Raw genomic sequence first — 15,908 nt, forward strand, 5'->3', positions numbered from 1 at the left:
TCAGTGCGGATAATTTTCAATTGTCTTGCCGAAATCTCCTGTTATTTAAAAGGTCCTTTTCAGGACCAGTGAAAATTATTCCTCCAGAGTTATGAATCGGATAATTAAAAGCGACAGACTGAAAACTTAGCAACAGTATAGCCGGCCTCTAATTGTTGTTCGCGTAACTATACAACGTATTGTTAAATCTAGAATATTTCATGAAACTGCAATCAAAATTATCTAAAATTTCGTTAACAGCAATTGAGTTGTGTCAAATACACATGGCGACGGTTGCGCCATCTGTTCATTTCATAGCGGCAATTTTAGTTATTTTAATGATTGTTGCGATCGCAATATGATGTTTGGGAAGCTATGGCTTAACGCCTTTCAATATTATAATCATTCTTTCCTTTCGATGAAAATTCTTTCAAATAACGGTTGAACATATATCTTCAAAATAAAATAATACTCAACCCTCAAGTGATGGCCAACCGCGCGAGTTACGGAAGGTTTAACTAATAAACATCTTATTAATGCGTTCAGTGAAATGGATCACATAGGTAACAACTTTAATCAACACATCACTCCGCCGAATTGAATTTTGCCAGCATACATTGTGTAGGCCTTTTATGTGATAAATCCGTTATGCATTTATTTACGAAGGTCGGGCAACAATGACACGAAAAATCAGCTGATTTAAGACTTCAAATTAAAGGGCCCATTTTAATATATAAAAGTCGGAACCTCATTCCAGCCTTTGTCCTACGTCAACATTGCGGTTATGTCTCAGACATTACCCACCCCTAGTTTTTTCATCTTTTTATATAACATTTTGTGAATTTTTACATTTAGGCTTAGGTCTTCACCTCGGTCTTCACGGACCTTCAAAGGGTATATTAATAAATCGCGTCCAACATTTGGGTGGAGGGGGGGTGGGTAGGGATGGCGTGTTTTATAGAAAAGTGTGTCAGTACGAGTATGTATTAGGCAAAGAAAAATACATTAGACGTTCGATAACTGCAACATGTTTACGTTTCACTTAGCGAACTAAACTCCGATAACTGCAACGCCTGACATAGTCAATAAACCATCAACTGACGTTAAATGAGCATGAACTTCATCCGATTGTTCATTTGGGCAAACATGGCGCACCATTTTGACATTTGGCGGTGCGATAACTGCAAATTTGTTGCACCTACCGAACTTGCACTTAAAAAGCATTGCAGTTAAACACCGTTTGCACCAACCGAACGTCTACTGTACTGTAGACATTCGATCAGAGCAAAGGGTTTTAACTGCAAGTTCGTTAAATGCAAGCAATTAAATTTACATTGAATTTCGCAGTTTACCTATTTACACCTTGTCTTCAAAAATGTTTAAGGTGTCGATTTTCTGAAAGCCCTCGTCTAAAAAGTAAGAAAAATGCATTTGGTTACTCAAATTGATGGACCCCCCGTTAGTTAGAGCCACAACAATTTTTGCAGACCCCTCGATTTTGGTCAAATGGTGGCTCACTTAAACCGTTATAACTCGAAAGTTTCCCCAACAACCACCTCAAAACGAATTGTTGTTGAAAAGAGGAAAGATAGAGCTACTATTTACAATAATAAAAAGTTGGGTCGGCCATATTTATTTTGGCCGCCATCTTGGATTTTTATATCAAAACATTTTTTTCACCATGAGGGCAACCACCGATTTTCAAAATTTTACTATCAATTGAAAGCTGGGACATTTATACATATCAAAAAATTAGAGATGTCTTTTTCTTCTTTCAAAAGTTATCTGCAGTTTTGTAAATTAAGCCACGTTTTCTCCATACATTTCCATGCGCACCGGCAACGACATGCAACAGCATCCGAGTTTACGCCTGCACAGGGCCTGCATGTAAACACAAAGGCGCGTGCCACAAAATTTGGTCAAATCGGAGGTTCGTTTCCGTTTTTGACTGTTCCTCAATGATGCGGACATTGTTTTTATAACTTTTTTAGTGTTTTGAAAAGCTTAAACCTTCAGCTCCATTATTGGGTTCAGAATTTAAATTCGTGTTCGTAAACACAGCGAAATAACGCTGCATTTATGTAAACAGCCGGCACCGGGCCCATAGTGCGCAAAAGTGGCATGATTTACAAAACGGCAGATAACTTTTGAAAGAAGAAAAAGACATCTCTAATTTTTGGATATGTTATGTATAAATGTTCCAGCTTTCAATTGATGCAAAAAATTTGAAAATCGGTGGTTGCCCTCATGGTGAAAAAAATGTTTTGGTATAAAAATCCAAGATGGCGGCCAAAATCAATATGGCCGACCCAACTTTTTATTATTGTAAATAGTAGCTCTATCTTTCCTTTTTCCAACAATGGGGCACGTTCGGTGTAGTACTAGATTTGTAGTAATGAGCTGAATTTTAGTATGGTGAGAAGGTCAATTCTCCGATTCTGCAATGAAATGGTGCAAAAAGCGTGGGTATTATGATTCCTTGCCTAATCTGATGCTGTTTGAGCAACACTTTGGGCAACAGTGTTGTTGTTTTCTCCATTTCTTGCAACATAAACAACATAGTTATCCAAAGTTTTACTCAAACAGCATGAAATTAGGCAAGGAATCATAATACCTACGCTTTTTGCACCATTTCATTGCAGAAACGGAGAATGGACCTTCTCACCATACTAAAATTCAGCTCATTACTACAAATCTAGTACTACACCGAACGTGCCCCATTCATTTTGAGGTATACTATAGTTGTTGGAGAAACTTTCGAGTTATAACAGTTTGAGTGAGCAACCATTTGGTCAAAATCGAGGGGTCTGCAAAAATTGTTGTGGCTCTTACTAACGGGGGGTCCATCAATTTGAGTAACCAAATGCATTTTTCTTACTTTTTAGGCGAGAGCTTTCAGAAAATCGGCACCTTAAACATTTTTGAAGATAAGGTGTAAATAGTGGGCCGGTCTCAGAGAGAATTACCCAAAAAGTTTACGCAGTAAGGTATTTGATCCAAATGGAAATGGATGACGAAAACGATCGATTCATTGTGAAATTAGGTAAATGCATTATTTTGTTTACCTGTAGTAGTGCCGAGAATTGGGTCAAAAAAAACCCTACATAGGATTGGCTAATAGAATCATTTGAGCGTAGACGAAATCAAGACATCTCGCGTAATGAGTTTGTAAACTCTGCGACATTACTCCCAGCTACCTGATGCAACATTTGAAGATTAGAGGGTAAACGAATCAGACGCGATTTTTTATCAAACACAACGAGCCACGGGCCCATATAGCCGAGGCGGTAAACGCACGGGTATAGTGGTAATCACGTTCAAATGTGTGCGTGTCTCTTTTGTAGATGTAGTTGTGAAACTTGGGGGAAAATATGTGCACTCTCACCGCGGTTGTTAGTTTTATCATTACTTAGCCGTTTTACCCAAATCAATTGGGTAATATTTGCATATGCAATCTGCATAGCCTTTTAATTGGCGTGCATTTTTGTGTATGGAAAAATTCACGGTAGTGTTCGTGTGTTGAAATGTCACTTATCTCTATTCAGCATGACCATGCTGAGGGTGACGGGTTCGATTCCCGGTCGGTCCAGGATCTTTTCGTAAAGGAAATTTCCTTGACTTCCTTGGGCATAGAGTATCTTCGTGCCTGCCACACGATATACGCATGCAAAATGGTCATTGGCAGAGGAAGCTCTCAGTTAATAACTGTGGAAGTGCTCATAGAACACTAAGCTGAGAAGCAGGCTTTGTCCAATGAGGACGTTACGCCAAGAAGAGAGCAGAGAGAGAGAACGAGCCACGGGAGCAGTGGGACATACCAACAGTACCAGAATTCAGCTCAGCTTTAATTTATTTTTTATGTTATTGATGCACCTGGGGGTCATGGAGCCAAGTGTCCAATGCAAGCCCAACAACTCACATCGTCCATAATACACCGTGGAATTTGGGGGTAGACATTGCAACCTCTTTAGCCCGGCGGCTTTTAAGTTTTGCGTGGCCTAATCGCTTGCTATCACGATCAATTTAGGAGCGAATTACGAACGAAACTACATATGATCAATGACTACAATTTCCAAAGAATCGTATGCTGCCGTGTGTAGCATAGTAAGTTGTCTCATGTTAATAGGGATTCTCATAGAACATGGGACAACTATGCTGCAGACGGCAGTATGGCTGTTAGAAGTGTCAAATACCAGACTGTCTATTTCGGACCACTCAAAGCATATCCAATCAAAGCTCGATTTTTTCACGAACGGAAAAGAACGGCCTTCGGAGAACTGATTTCACTCGCTGGAGAATCATTCGGAGGGGTTCCTCGTAAGAAACAACGGTACATGAAACCCTCCGAATGTATCCCAACAGGCGCGACTTGAAGCGGTTCAGTGCATTTTACCGTTACTATTCAATACAGCTTACACCCAAATCGTTCCGTTTCGACTTCGAACCCTTGAAAAAACCACAGGAATAGATCATCATCCGCTCATCAATTCAGCCACCGGTTTCAGTTTCTTAACTCTGTATTTTTGTGGTTATCATTAAGATTAAATTACAAAGGAAAGCGCCCTCTTGCGAAGTAGACTATTGTTTACTTCTTCTTCTGTTTCTTTTCCTTCTTGGCCGCACTGGCATCACCCTTGGCGGCTTCCGGTTTCCTCTTGGGCGCTTCCTTCTTGGCGGCGGCTGGCGCTGCCTTCTTCTCGACCTTCTTCTCCTTCTTGTCTCCGGCGGTAGCCTTCTTACCGGAATCAGCCGACTTCTTGTCTGCCTTCTTCGGTTCAACCTTGGCCTTGGCAGCCTTGGCGTCAGCCTTCTTGGCGGCCTCAGTGACCTTCTTCACTTCCTTCTTGGCCTCCTTCTTTGCGACCTTCTTGGCAGCCTTGACAGCGGCCTTCTCCTTCTCCTTGTCGCGCTCCTCACCGATCGAGCTGCGCGAGTCACGCATCGAGGACAGACGGGACCGACGGCGAATACGTTCCTGACGACGACGCAGGTGCAGGATCTTCATGTATTCAGCTTCGGCTTCCTTGCGCGATTCCACACGGCGCTTCTTGATTGCCAGACGGTGCCTCTTGCGCTGCAGCACAACAGGAGTGATCAGACGCTGGATCTTGGGTGCCTTGGTGCGTGGCTTCTTGCCATCCTTCTCCGGGAGGGGACGCTTCACGACGTACTGGCGGACATCGTCTTCCTTGGTCAAGTTGTACAACTTGCGGATGTTGCTGGCACGCTTGGGTCCCAGGCGACGGAGAACAGTGGTGTCGGTCAGTCCGGGAATATCCTTCTCGCCCTTCTTGACAACGATCAGAGCAAGAGCGGACAGGTTCTGGTCAACGATGCAACCGCGAACCGACTTACGCTTGCGCTCACCGGTACGACGTGGGCGATAGCAAGAGTGGCCCTTCTTCAGCAGCAGACGGACACGGGCTGAAAAAAAGTAAACAAAAACATGAAGCTCAGCAGCATTACCCACAATACCAAGAATACTCACTGTTGGTCAGGACGCCCTGCTTCATGGGGAAACCCTGCTTGTCATTTCCACCGGCAATCTTGAAGACGTAGCCCTTCCATTCATCACCGAGATGGTCAGCGGTGATTTCGGCGCCCATACGCTTGTCGTAGAAGTGACGCAGCTTGTGGTCGTCCATGACCTCGAAGGTCTTCTGGGCCCCGGTAGCGGGAAACGATACGTTCAACTGCCGGAGGAAAACAGAACATCGGAACTTGCATTAGCCCACCGACTCAACACAAACAATATTGCTTCTTATCACAACAATCTGGCCTCCCAAGAAAAAAAAAGCCCCATCGAAATTTCACTGTTCACAAATCGCCACCACTCTGAAAACAAACGTCCATTCCGCCCTGAATCCATTTTCCCGTCAAGCATCTTTCCGACTTTCCACCGTCTTCTTCGCTGTCCCTCCCGTTTCAACTTTTGCTCCCACAACTGGCAAGAGCGGAGAGGGAACACGCGTTGACACAAACACAAAATCCACTTTTCCTCCGGATTTTCTACGGATCCATCGATACCGGCACATCGAACCCATCGCACGGAACACAATTTCAACATTCATCAATCACTGGGAGGCCAAATTCGTCGATAAAACCGGAAAAATTCGCAAAAACCGGATCGTACCTTCATCTTACACGTCTATTTCCATACACTCGCCGAGAGTAAAAAGGCTGTCAAATTCTAGCGCTGCGCCGATGGTAGTACTAGATTAACCTAGGCCGCAGTCAACTTCCGTTTTCCGTCTGTCAGTGCGCGGAGAAATGTCAAAACATTCGAATTTGATGTTCGAAACGGAGGCGGCGCCTTGATTGAATTTCAACCACACTGAAAAAAGCAACATTTGAAAAGGGCATACAAGCATTGGTAAACAATGACTTCACACGTCGCTCCTGAGCCCCCATCAGCTTATTCACAAAAACTAAGACCGTTATCAGATAGAGCAAACATCGATCTTTCGGATAACGGTGTTCATTTGCGTGGGCGGGCTACTGTTATGCCCTACGGAGCGATTTCGAAAAAAGACACAAGACCTCTTGGGCCCTTTTCAAATGTTGCTCCAAGGGTCCAATCAAAAGTCTACACGATAAAAAAATCTGCACTGTGAGGGTTCATTCAAATATTACGTAACGCAAAATTTGACCATTTTCGACCCCCTCCCTCCCCCACGTACACTGAGAAAATTGCAAAGCTAAACTTTATGTAGTTGGCGCCCTTATATTTTATAAGACTGTTGAAGCGCTATTTTTATGTGTGCGATTATAAACGCTATGTCGAGCTTTTTCACCTTTATGTTTGTGCAAACATAAAAATTATAATTATTTCGCTATAGTTAAAAATTATAGAAGTTCACTTATAAATGTTATCATTGGTTCTATCGCGAATTTGAACAGATTTGTAACGGTCGAGATAGTTCATTGCTCGAACTTTAACGGAACAACGTCGAGCAAAGATAAAGATATTTGAAGCTCTCGACGCTCAGGAATAAAAGTAATTACGATAGATATGATTTTTGCAATCGTTTAACCACGTATAACTGTGTATTTTACAGCGAATCGGAAATGTGGAGAAAAAGGAGGGTTTCCAGCAGCCAACGGGAGATGCCAGCAACCCCGCCGACCAAAATCATCCCGATTTTCATCGCCAACCGCCGCTTTCGTCGTTCTTTGCTCTCCGACCGGTAGTACAGCGCTTACAATAGTATTAATGCCCAGCGGTCTAGAAGAAGCCGACGAATCTCCGGATGAAGCCTTAATGACACCGTTCACAGCTGTATCCGCCACCTCCTTATAACTCCGCCTGGAGATTCAGCTAATGGAACATTAATGGGAACATTCCGTGGTGAACTCTGTTCGATATTGTTTGCAATAAAAAGTAGATCCAACGAGCAAATACAAGTTTTATCCCTGGTTTTATTTAGCAATTAAGAAATTGTCTAATCATAATACACAATTTAAATTTTATTTGAACACAGCTAATAAAAATCATTGGAACACGAGCTATAAGCGCTATAAACATCACACATAAATTTTATTTATCCAGAAAAATAAATTTCATTCACTTTTGATAATGGATTTTATTTGAATCAAAACGTTTATTTTTTATGTTCTCAAACATAACTTTTATTAATAAAGGCTTATTGCAAAAATCTATGTAGTTTCACACATAAAAGATATACGGAAAATATCTTCAGTGTAACAACTTTTGTATGGGAAATTATGGAATTTTGTATGAACCGTAACACAGCGCTAGACCCCCTCCCTCCCTCCTTAGCGTTACGTAATATTTGAACGAACCCTGATATGAACGGATTGGCACTTGAATTCGCACTACTGTTTAATCAGTTTGTTATTGTCGGGCCGCCACCAAACCGGACTTCGCAAAATCAAGTCGCGACGCGACCCAACTCGCGACGTTTTTAAATCATGTCAAAGGTAGTGCGCATCCTTCCCGTTGTTGTCAGCAACACAGCGCACTAGATGCGAAACAGTTGCGACACTTGTGGACCAAGAAAATGGCAATTTTTGATTGAATGTCGGTCTTGATTCCAACCGGATAGACAATATCAATTAAATATCATTCGAAAAGGAACAACCAATGCCTCCTCAATAGGAAGCAATCAGTGAAGTACTAGATTGAAAGTAGTGAGCTGGATTTTTGTATGGTGAGATGATCAATTCTCCATTTCTGCAATGAAATGGCGCAAACAGCGTGGGTTATATGATTTATAGACTAATTTGATGCTGTTTGAGCAAAAGTTTGGGTAACTGCATTGTTGTATTATTTATTTCTTGCAACTTCAACAACACAGTTACCCAAACTTTTGCTCAAACAGCATCAAATTAGTCAATAAATCATATAACCCACGCTGTTTGCGCCATTTCATTGCAGAAATGGAGAATTGATCATCTCACCATACAAAAATCCAGCTCACTACTTTCAATCTAGTACTTCACTGATTGCTTCCTATTTTAATTGAACTTCACTTCAATTCGTTGTTGACAATGTTATGAATAGGCTCCTAAAGTCCTATCGGGATTCTTGTTTTAAACCACAATATATGGTTCAAGAGTACATATTTACACAATTTTTGACGTTTTTATTAACCGTAGTTTAAAATATATAATTTTTATTTTTTTAGCCTTTTGTCTCGTCCCTAGCTTATAACACATACTTTGAGTGATTTTTTTTCACCGTGTATGTCAGATAGGAACATTTTTTAAATCCCAGTGCGAAAAATGTCGAGCTCAGTCACACAAGGTTGACCTCAAATGTCAAAGTAGAACTATTTACCATTTTACTTATTTCGAATTTTCTCATTATTCCTTTGTTTTTCAAGTTCGAGTAAAGTACAATTCCGATTAGAATACCATGCTTGATCGTATTATTCAATATAAGCGAGATTTCGTCTTTAATTTTAGGACCCTATTCGAATATAGAATTAAAAAAAACTAGGGGTGGGTAATGTCTGAGACATAACCGCATTGTTGACGTAGGACAAAGGCTGGAATGAGGTTCCGACTTTTATATATTGAAATGGGCCCTTTAATTTGAAGTCTTAAATCAGCTGATTTTTCGTGTCATTGTTGCCCGACCTTCGTAAATAAATGCATAACGAATTTATCACATAACGTCGGTTTCCTGCAATAGGGGCACAACTCAAAATATGTCATTTTTGAGATTTTGATGGCAAATGATGAAAAACTATGTAAAATTTCATCTCACAAAGACCCGTTCCAAAATTCGATGAGAAACGCGAGATTTGGGCATTTTCACCAATTTTCCGCAGTAAGGGCACAACTCAAAATCAGTCAATTTTTTCAATAGTCGTTGAAAAATAGTTGTCAAAAATTCATGAAACAGATAGTCCTTCAGCCCCTTTCAATGATACAACAATCAAAATTTGTTTACTTTTATCAAATGATGAGAGAAATAAGTGAATTTGCAGGAGGTGCTTCATGATTGCCAAATTTCAAACGCTTATTCTGAAAATTCACATTTTTTGAGTTGTGCCCTTATTGCAGGAAACCGACGATAAAAGGCCTACACAATGTATGCTGGCAAAATTCAAATCGGCGGAGTGATGTGTTGATTAAAGTTGTTACCTATGTGATCCATTTCACTGAACGCATTCATAAGATGTTAATTAGTTAAACCTTCCGTAACTCGCGCGGTTGGCCATCACTTGAGGGTTGAGTATTATTTTATTTTGAAGATAAATGTTCAACCGTTGTTTGAAAGAATTTTCGTCGAAAGGAAAGAATGATTATAATATTGAAAAGCGTTAAGCCATAGCTTCCCAAACATCATATTGCGATCGCAACAATCATTAAAATAACTAAAATTGCCGCTATGAAATGAACAGATGGAGCCACCGTAGCCATGTGTATTTGACACAACTCAATTGGGTTCTTTAGGGGTATCCAGATTATTGCATAATCGGAATCTCCGTCCAAAAATTAGTCGAAATCCAAAATTTCATCATTTTTGGTGACCGGGAACTATTTTTAAAATGCATTTAAAGTTTGTATGGAGAAAATTTTTTGGTCGGGGTGAAATGTCACTTTATCGATTGAACTGTCATTCTATCCACGGAAATTAAAACTGTTTTGTTTATTTAACCATCAAAACAAAGAAATTGGAACGCAATAAATTCACCTAATACTCAGAAAAATGAGCTCTTTCGATTAGGCTAAAGAAAATGGTAATATTTAATTCACTAAACAACCCAATTGCTGTTAACGAAATTTTAGATAATTTTGATTGCAGTTTCATGAAATATTCTAGATTCAACAATACGTTGTATAGTTACGCGAACAACAATTAGAGGCCGGCTATACTGTTGCTAAGTTTTCAGTCTGTCGCTTTTAATTATCCGATTCATAACTCTGGAGGAATAATTTTCACTGGTCCTGAAAAGAACCTTTTAAATAACAGGAGATTTCGGCAAGACAATTGAAAATTATCCGCACTGAATGCTGGAAGCCATCGAAAACTGCCATCGCTTACTGCCGTGGATGAGATTCCTGGTTCTTCTTCTTCTTGGCGTAACGTCCTCACTGGGACAAAGCCTGCTTCTATGAGCACTTCCAAAGTAATTAACTGAGAGCTTCCTCTGCCAATGACCATTTTGCATGTGCATATCGTGTGGCAGGCACGAAGATACTCTATGCCCAAGGAAGTCAAGGAAATTTCCTTTACGAAAAGATCCTGGACCGACCGGGAATCGAACCCGTTACCCTCAGCATGGTCATGCTGAATACCCGTGCGTTTACCGCCTCGGCTATATGGGCCCTGTTCCATATAGCCTGAGATGCCTGGTTCCAGATTCTAGAGATTCCTGGTTCTATCAGCTAAATAGCCGAGAGTCATCGCAGGATTGGTGAGCAGCTGCGGAGGTGACATCCATTCCCTTTGACTGATTCAACGAAAATGACGGAAGAAAACAGAGGTCACTGCTTTTATTCCCCTTGATTAGTAGATTAGGCTCCTCCCATTTGGCTGGCTTTCCAGTTTATTTCGTTTGCATGACCCGCCCCGAATGCTCCAGACGCATCAAGCAACTAACCAACCGAGAAATGAGCAAACCACCAGCGGGTAACCAAACGATCAACTTTTAAGCGCAAACCGACATTCGGTTCTTCAGATTTGTGCTCTTGAAAATTCTAGGTGTGGCTTCGTCATATATTCACCTTCGAACATTTTCGAAAATTGTTTAAACTTAATTTTAATTAAGCAATGTTTCACGCAAAATAGTTCGGATAGAATAATGCGTTGTTAAATTCCGGGTGGAACCATTAGGCCATTAGTGACCGGTTTCATCATTATTGCTGGGCCACCAAGTATTCAATCTTTCACTTCTCAATTGCACCACACTTTTCTCGTTCGATGGAATGAAATTAGCTGATTCACAAACTCTTAAGGAATAATTTACGGTGGTCCTAAACCGTTTGATTAATTGACGATTTTAGGAACGAAATGTCATGAATTCACCATGTCACGCAATGCGTGTTGGTTTTCTCCGTGCTGAATGATAAACGCCACCGAAAACTGGACCGCCGTGGATTACAATAATGACCAGTTTCACTATTGCTGGCAACGATGCTCTGTCTTTTGCTTTTTGGTTGCACTACATCTCGATCGATGTTGGAAATTATCCAATTAACTCTTGAGGAATCATTTTCGATGGTCCTGAAAAGGACCGGTTTGAATAATGGACGATTTTGATGCATTCAAAATGCCATGCAATGCGTGTTGGTTTTCGCTGCGGAGTGCGGAGAATGCTGGACGCCGTCGAAAATTGGCCCACCGCCGCTGCCATGGATGCGATTCCAAGTGCTATCATCAGCACGATATCCGAGAGTAGTCGATGGGTTGTTGTGCTGCTGCCTTGCTGGAGGTGACATCCACCTCCAACCTCCTTGACTGATCCAACGAAAATGACGAAAGAAAACAGAGAACACTGCTTTTATTGGCAGATGAAGCTCCTCCCATTCGGCTGGCTTTTCAGTTAATTTCGTTTGCATGACCCGCCCCTTATGCTCCAGACGCATCAAACGATTAATCAACCGAGAAATGAGAAAATTTCCATTGAACGGATAATGTAACCAAAATATTAGATGATTTAGATCATTTTAATTTGGAAAATGTTAGAATTGAAACATTTTTCACGCAAAATGGTCCGGATATGATAATGCGTTGCCAAAGTACGGGTGGAACAATTAGACGTCATAATTGTTGCTGGCTGAGTTACCAAGCATTCAAAATCATTCACTTTTCGGTTGTACTACACTTTTCCCGTTCGTTGGAATGGAATTATCCGATTCACAGCTCTTGAAAAATCATTTTCGATGGTCCTTAAATTAGGAGGAAAATTAAATGAATTCACTATGCCACTATGCGTGTTTGTTTTCTCCGCACTAAATGCTGAACGCCACCGAAAACTGGCCCGCCGCTTGCTGCCGTGCATGCGATTAATGACCGGCTTTGCTTTTGCTGAGAAACGCCGCTCTGTCCTTGCTTTGCACTAGGTTCACCTTTCTCGATCGAGGGTGGAAATTCATCCAATTAACTCTTGAGAAATCTTTTTCGATGGTCCTGAAAAGAACCGTTTGAATAATGGACGATTTTGATGAATTTACAATGCCACGCAATTCGTGTTGGTTTTCTCCGCGCTCAACGCTAGACGCAATCGAAAACTGGCCCGCCGCTTGCTGTTGTGAATGAGATTCCTGGTGCTATCAGAACGATAGCCAAGTGTCGTCGCTGAGTCGATGTGCCGCTGCCCAGCTCGAGGTGTCACCTCGACGGTGGTCGAAATGGAACTGACGATCAGCTCTCGCATGATCGCATTCCTTCCTGCATCGTAGTTGCCCCCACGATGCGCACCAATCAGAGAGCGTTGGTATACTGAACGAGAAAATTTGTCCGCTACCCATATTTATAGATTTCAGCGATTTCAATGTCTAACTTTAAAACAACTTTTCAACTATTTATCAATGATTTTTAGGTTCACCGAATATTACAAATTGAACGCGGGAGTTTCATCTCTCGGATAACGGGATTTGTTTATCATTTCGTTCAGTGGGAAAGGTACTGTGAGCGTTTAAAATCTTTCACTCAAACGTAACGCCCTTGGTTTCATAAATTTTGAGATGACACCGGGTATAGAAAACAGAGACGTAGTCCTACGTCAAAAAGTGCTGCTAACCGCACCCAGATTCGATACCAGGACCTTGAGATTCACGATCATCTGTTTTACCACTACACTACTTTACACCTGTTAGAGAGGTTCGATTCGAAGCGAAACACTTTCTACCACCTGTCATCTATATTTACTTTCATACCCAAAACTTCAAAAGAACTAGTTCTTTTTAAGGAGCTGTTCAATTGAGAATGGTTCACTTAAAAGAACTGTTTTGCCCTCGCCTTAAATCAAAGAAGAAATGTGTTAATTTCTAAAAGAGTCGCCATTAAATCAGGAGGAATAACTCTGCCTTTCCCTAATAAAAAAATCCAATACAATCGCCATAAACTACCATTGAATAATGATAATATTGGCTGTTCAACAACAAATTATATTGTGTTCGTATTTTCCTGCTGAAAATGCTGTATTGGAACTACAATACGTGCACAATAAAATCAATGGCATTAGAGATTCCAATAATGAAAACACCATAAATTGAATGGTAGTTGACTTGAATTTACTCCAGAAAATTTGGATTTTTTTATGGTAAAGATACATAACAACCCCTATTTTTTATTGTAAAAGTTACATTTACAATACATGCTATGGTGGAAAACCATAAGGTCTGTTGTTACTCTATCGTTTTAAACAATTGAAATAATGGTAAATACCATTCATTTCAGCGTGTTGTAACAATACATTCTGTTTTATCTCTATGATCTTTTTTATCAGAGTTGCTAACCAGAAAAATCTGCATTTATCCGTTGCTAACCGTCGTTAACCGCGTCTAATTTCTGCTCAGTTATCAGCGGTTAGTGATGGTTAGGAACGGATAAATGTGGATTTTCCGGTTAGAAAAAGAATATGTAATTAAAAAATCACTCTTACATAGATTTTGTAAACAACAAGGTCAATAAACGTCCAAATCCCATATAAAATCAAAATAATGCAGTGCCCAAGCAGTGCCCTATTCACCGTTGTTCCGTGTGCCCTTAATACTTATGACACACATGTGATACAAGAATCACTGTACAATTGCGCTTGAAATGAGTGCCATACTGAAAATTCTCTCAGTTCAAGTCAGTCTTGTTAGAATTTTCTTGACACTGCGTAACGTTGTACAGGAATCACACTCGTATCACATGTCTGTCCGGGGTATAACTGCTCGTTTAAACTTTTGAAGCGTCGCCATTCTTTATCCGAAACTTCACCGCGTCGCTTCACTTTTTTTTTTCGAACATCACCGACTCAACTGTCAATCGAACTTCCGTCAGCAGCTCTTCTAGTACCGCACCGCTGCTCGCTTCAACATTCTTTTCCGGCTGTCATTTACACCGAGGTAAGACGTGATTCCGTGCGGTCTCGCTTTTAAATCGTCGAATTTTTCTTGAAAAGATGGAGTGCATTGCCTCTTTTCCTTACCTTTCGGTTGCCGAAGTGGACTTCTACGGAGGACGTTTATTTTCTCGTGGCAAAATCGCGAAAGCACCGTTAAAATCGGCTTTGTTTATGTTGGGTGCCCAGTGTCTCATCGTTTGATCTGATCTCTCACCTTCTGCAGGAGGAAAACATGGCTCCCCGATACGAAATCTGTGTCGGTCTTAACAAAGGCCACAAGACCACCAAGCTGAGGCAGCTGCAGTACCGCGGCGATCGCAAAGTTAAGGGAATCCGCCCGTCCCGCACCAAGGGAGTAAGTATTAGAAAAATACATTAGTTGTAATTTTAGTCGACGTCGTTCCTTTCGGAACGGCGTCCTCATTTTCATGATGAAACATTCCTTAATCCATTCACAGACCGTATGTATTTTCCTGTTGGCTGCCAGGTGGCCAACATTCTGTTGGTTCGCCGCGGTAGTTTAACTTGTAAAATCGTACACTATGGTTAATCTTTGGTTCTGATCGTTTAAAAGGATGCTCTCGATAACACCAGTCTACCTGGGTGACACTAATGCTAATACCGGTTTCCATCTTTTTCACAGATCCAGACCAAGCACACCAAATTCGTGCGCGACCTGGTCCGTGAGGTTGTCGGACATGCCCCGTACGAGAAGCGAGGAATGGAATTGCTGAAGGTGTCCAAGGATAAGCGCGCCCTGAAGTTCCTGAAGCGCCGCCTGGGTACGCACATCCGTGCCAAGAGGAAGCGTGAGGAACTGTCCAACATCCTGGCCCATATGCGTAAGGCCGCCCACAAGTAAGCAGCTAGCTGTGGCTCTTGTGAGTGTGTGAACACTTACCGTTCGCTCCGTATGTAATTTGTAAGGATTACTACATCCAAAAACCTTCTGTGAAGCAAAAAACAATGCCCCTAAATATAAACAAATCTGTTTACTGAATCAGCTGTTCATGGGGTAATGTTCTATTTTCATCCGAAATTTGCAAAAACAAGGTAAATATGTAGAATTTTTTATTTTACAAATTTGAATGCATTCGAAGTAATGTAGCAGAGGTCTATTATCCTGTGCACCATTTTGTGCTATCTTCTGCTAGATCCCCTTTAATAATACCACATTCCTGTGCTAAATGTGGTGACGCAGGCAGAGTGATCTGGGTCTCTAATAATAACGATCTTCACACACTCTTAATATTCCTTTCCCTTCCCAACTGATTGTAAGGACTTGGCCGCCGGCGATAATGATCCAAACATGTATGATCTGCAGTAATTGCTCATTAAATTTTGAGAATAAGTGCAGTGCCCCAGCCCCGGATTCAGTTCGGTCTCAGTGCAATTCAT

The 15,908-nt window shown here is 41.2% G+C and overlaps 3 protein-coding genes across 3 annotated transcripts in view; 1 reads left to right on the plus strand and 2 right to left on the minus strand.

The window, feature by feature from the left end:
* LOC134291327 (uncharacterized) overlaps positions 1-15,908 on the minus strand; it is a 422,656-nt gene that overhangs the window by 360,753 nt on the left and 45,995 nt on the right. The gene's annotated exons all lie outside the window — the stretch shown is intronic.
* Positions 4,349-6,268, minus strand: LOC109400853 (small ribosomal subunit protein eS6-like). Its single transcript, XM_019673337.3, has 3 exons — positions 6,113-6,268; positions 5,468-5,672; positions 4,349-5,403 (listed from the first exon to the last, which is right to left on the minus strand). Exons 1-3 carry the CDS (start codon positions 6,116-6,118, stop codon positions 4,565-4,567), a joined length of 1,050 nt encoding a protein of 349 aa, XP_019528882.1. The 5' UTR covers positions 6,119-6,268; the 3' UTR covers positions 4,349-4,564.
* LOC109400867 (large ribosomal subunit protein eL36) lies at positions 14,365-15,510 on the plus strand. Its single transcript, XM_019673351.3, has 3 exons — positions 14,365-14,511; positions 14,734-14,865; positions 15,154-15,510. Exons 2-3 carry the CDS (start codon positions 14,743-14,745, stop codon positions 15,370-15,372), a joined length of 342 nt encoding a protein of 113 aa, XP_019528896.1. The 5' UTR covers positions 14,365-14,511; positions 14,734-14,742; the 3' UTR covers positions 15,373-15,510.

The sequence above is a fragment of the Aedes albopictus genome, chromosome 3 (genome assembly GCF_035046485.1).
Source record: "Aedes albopictus strain Foshan chromosome 3, AalbF5, whole genome shotgun sequence".
In the NCBI taxonomy this organism is placed as follows: Eukaryota; Metazoa; Arthropoda; class Insecta; order Diptera; family Culicidae; genus Aedes; species Aedes albopictus.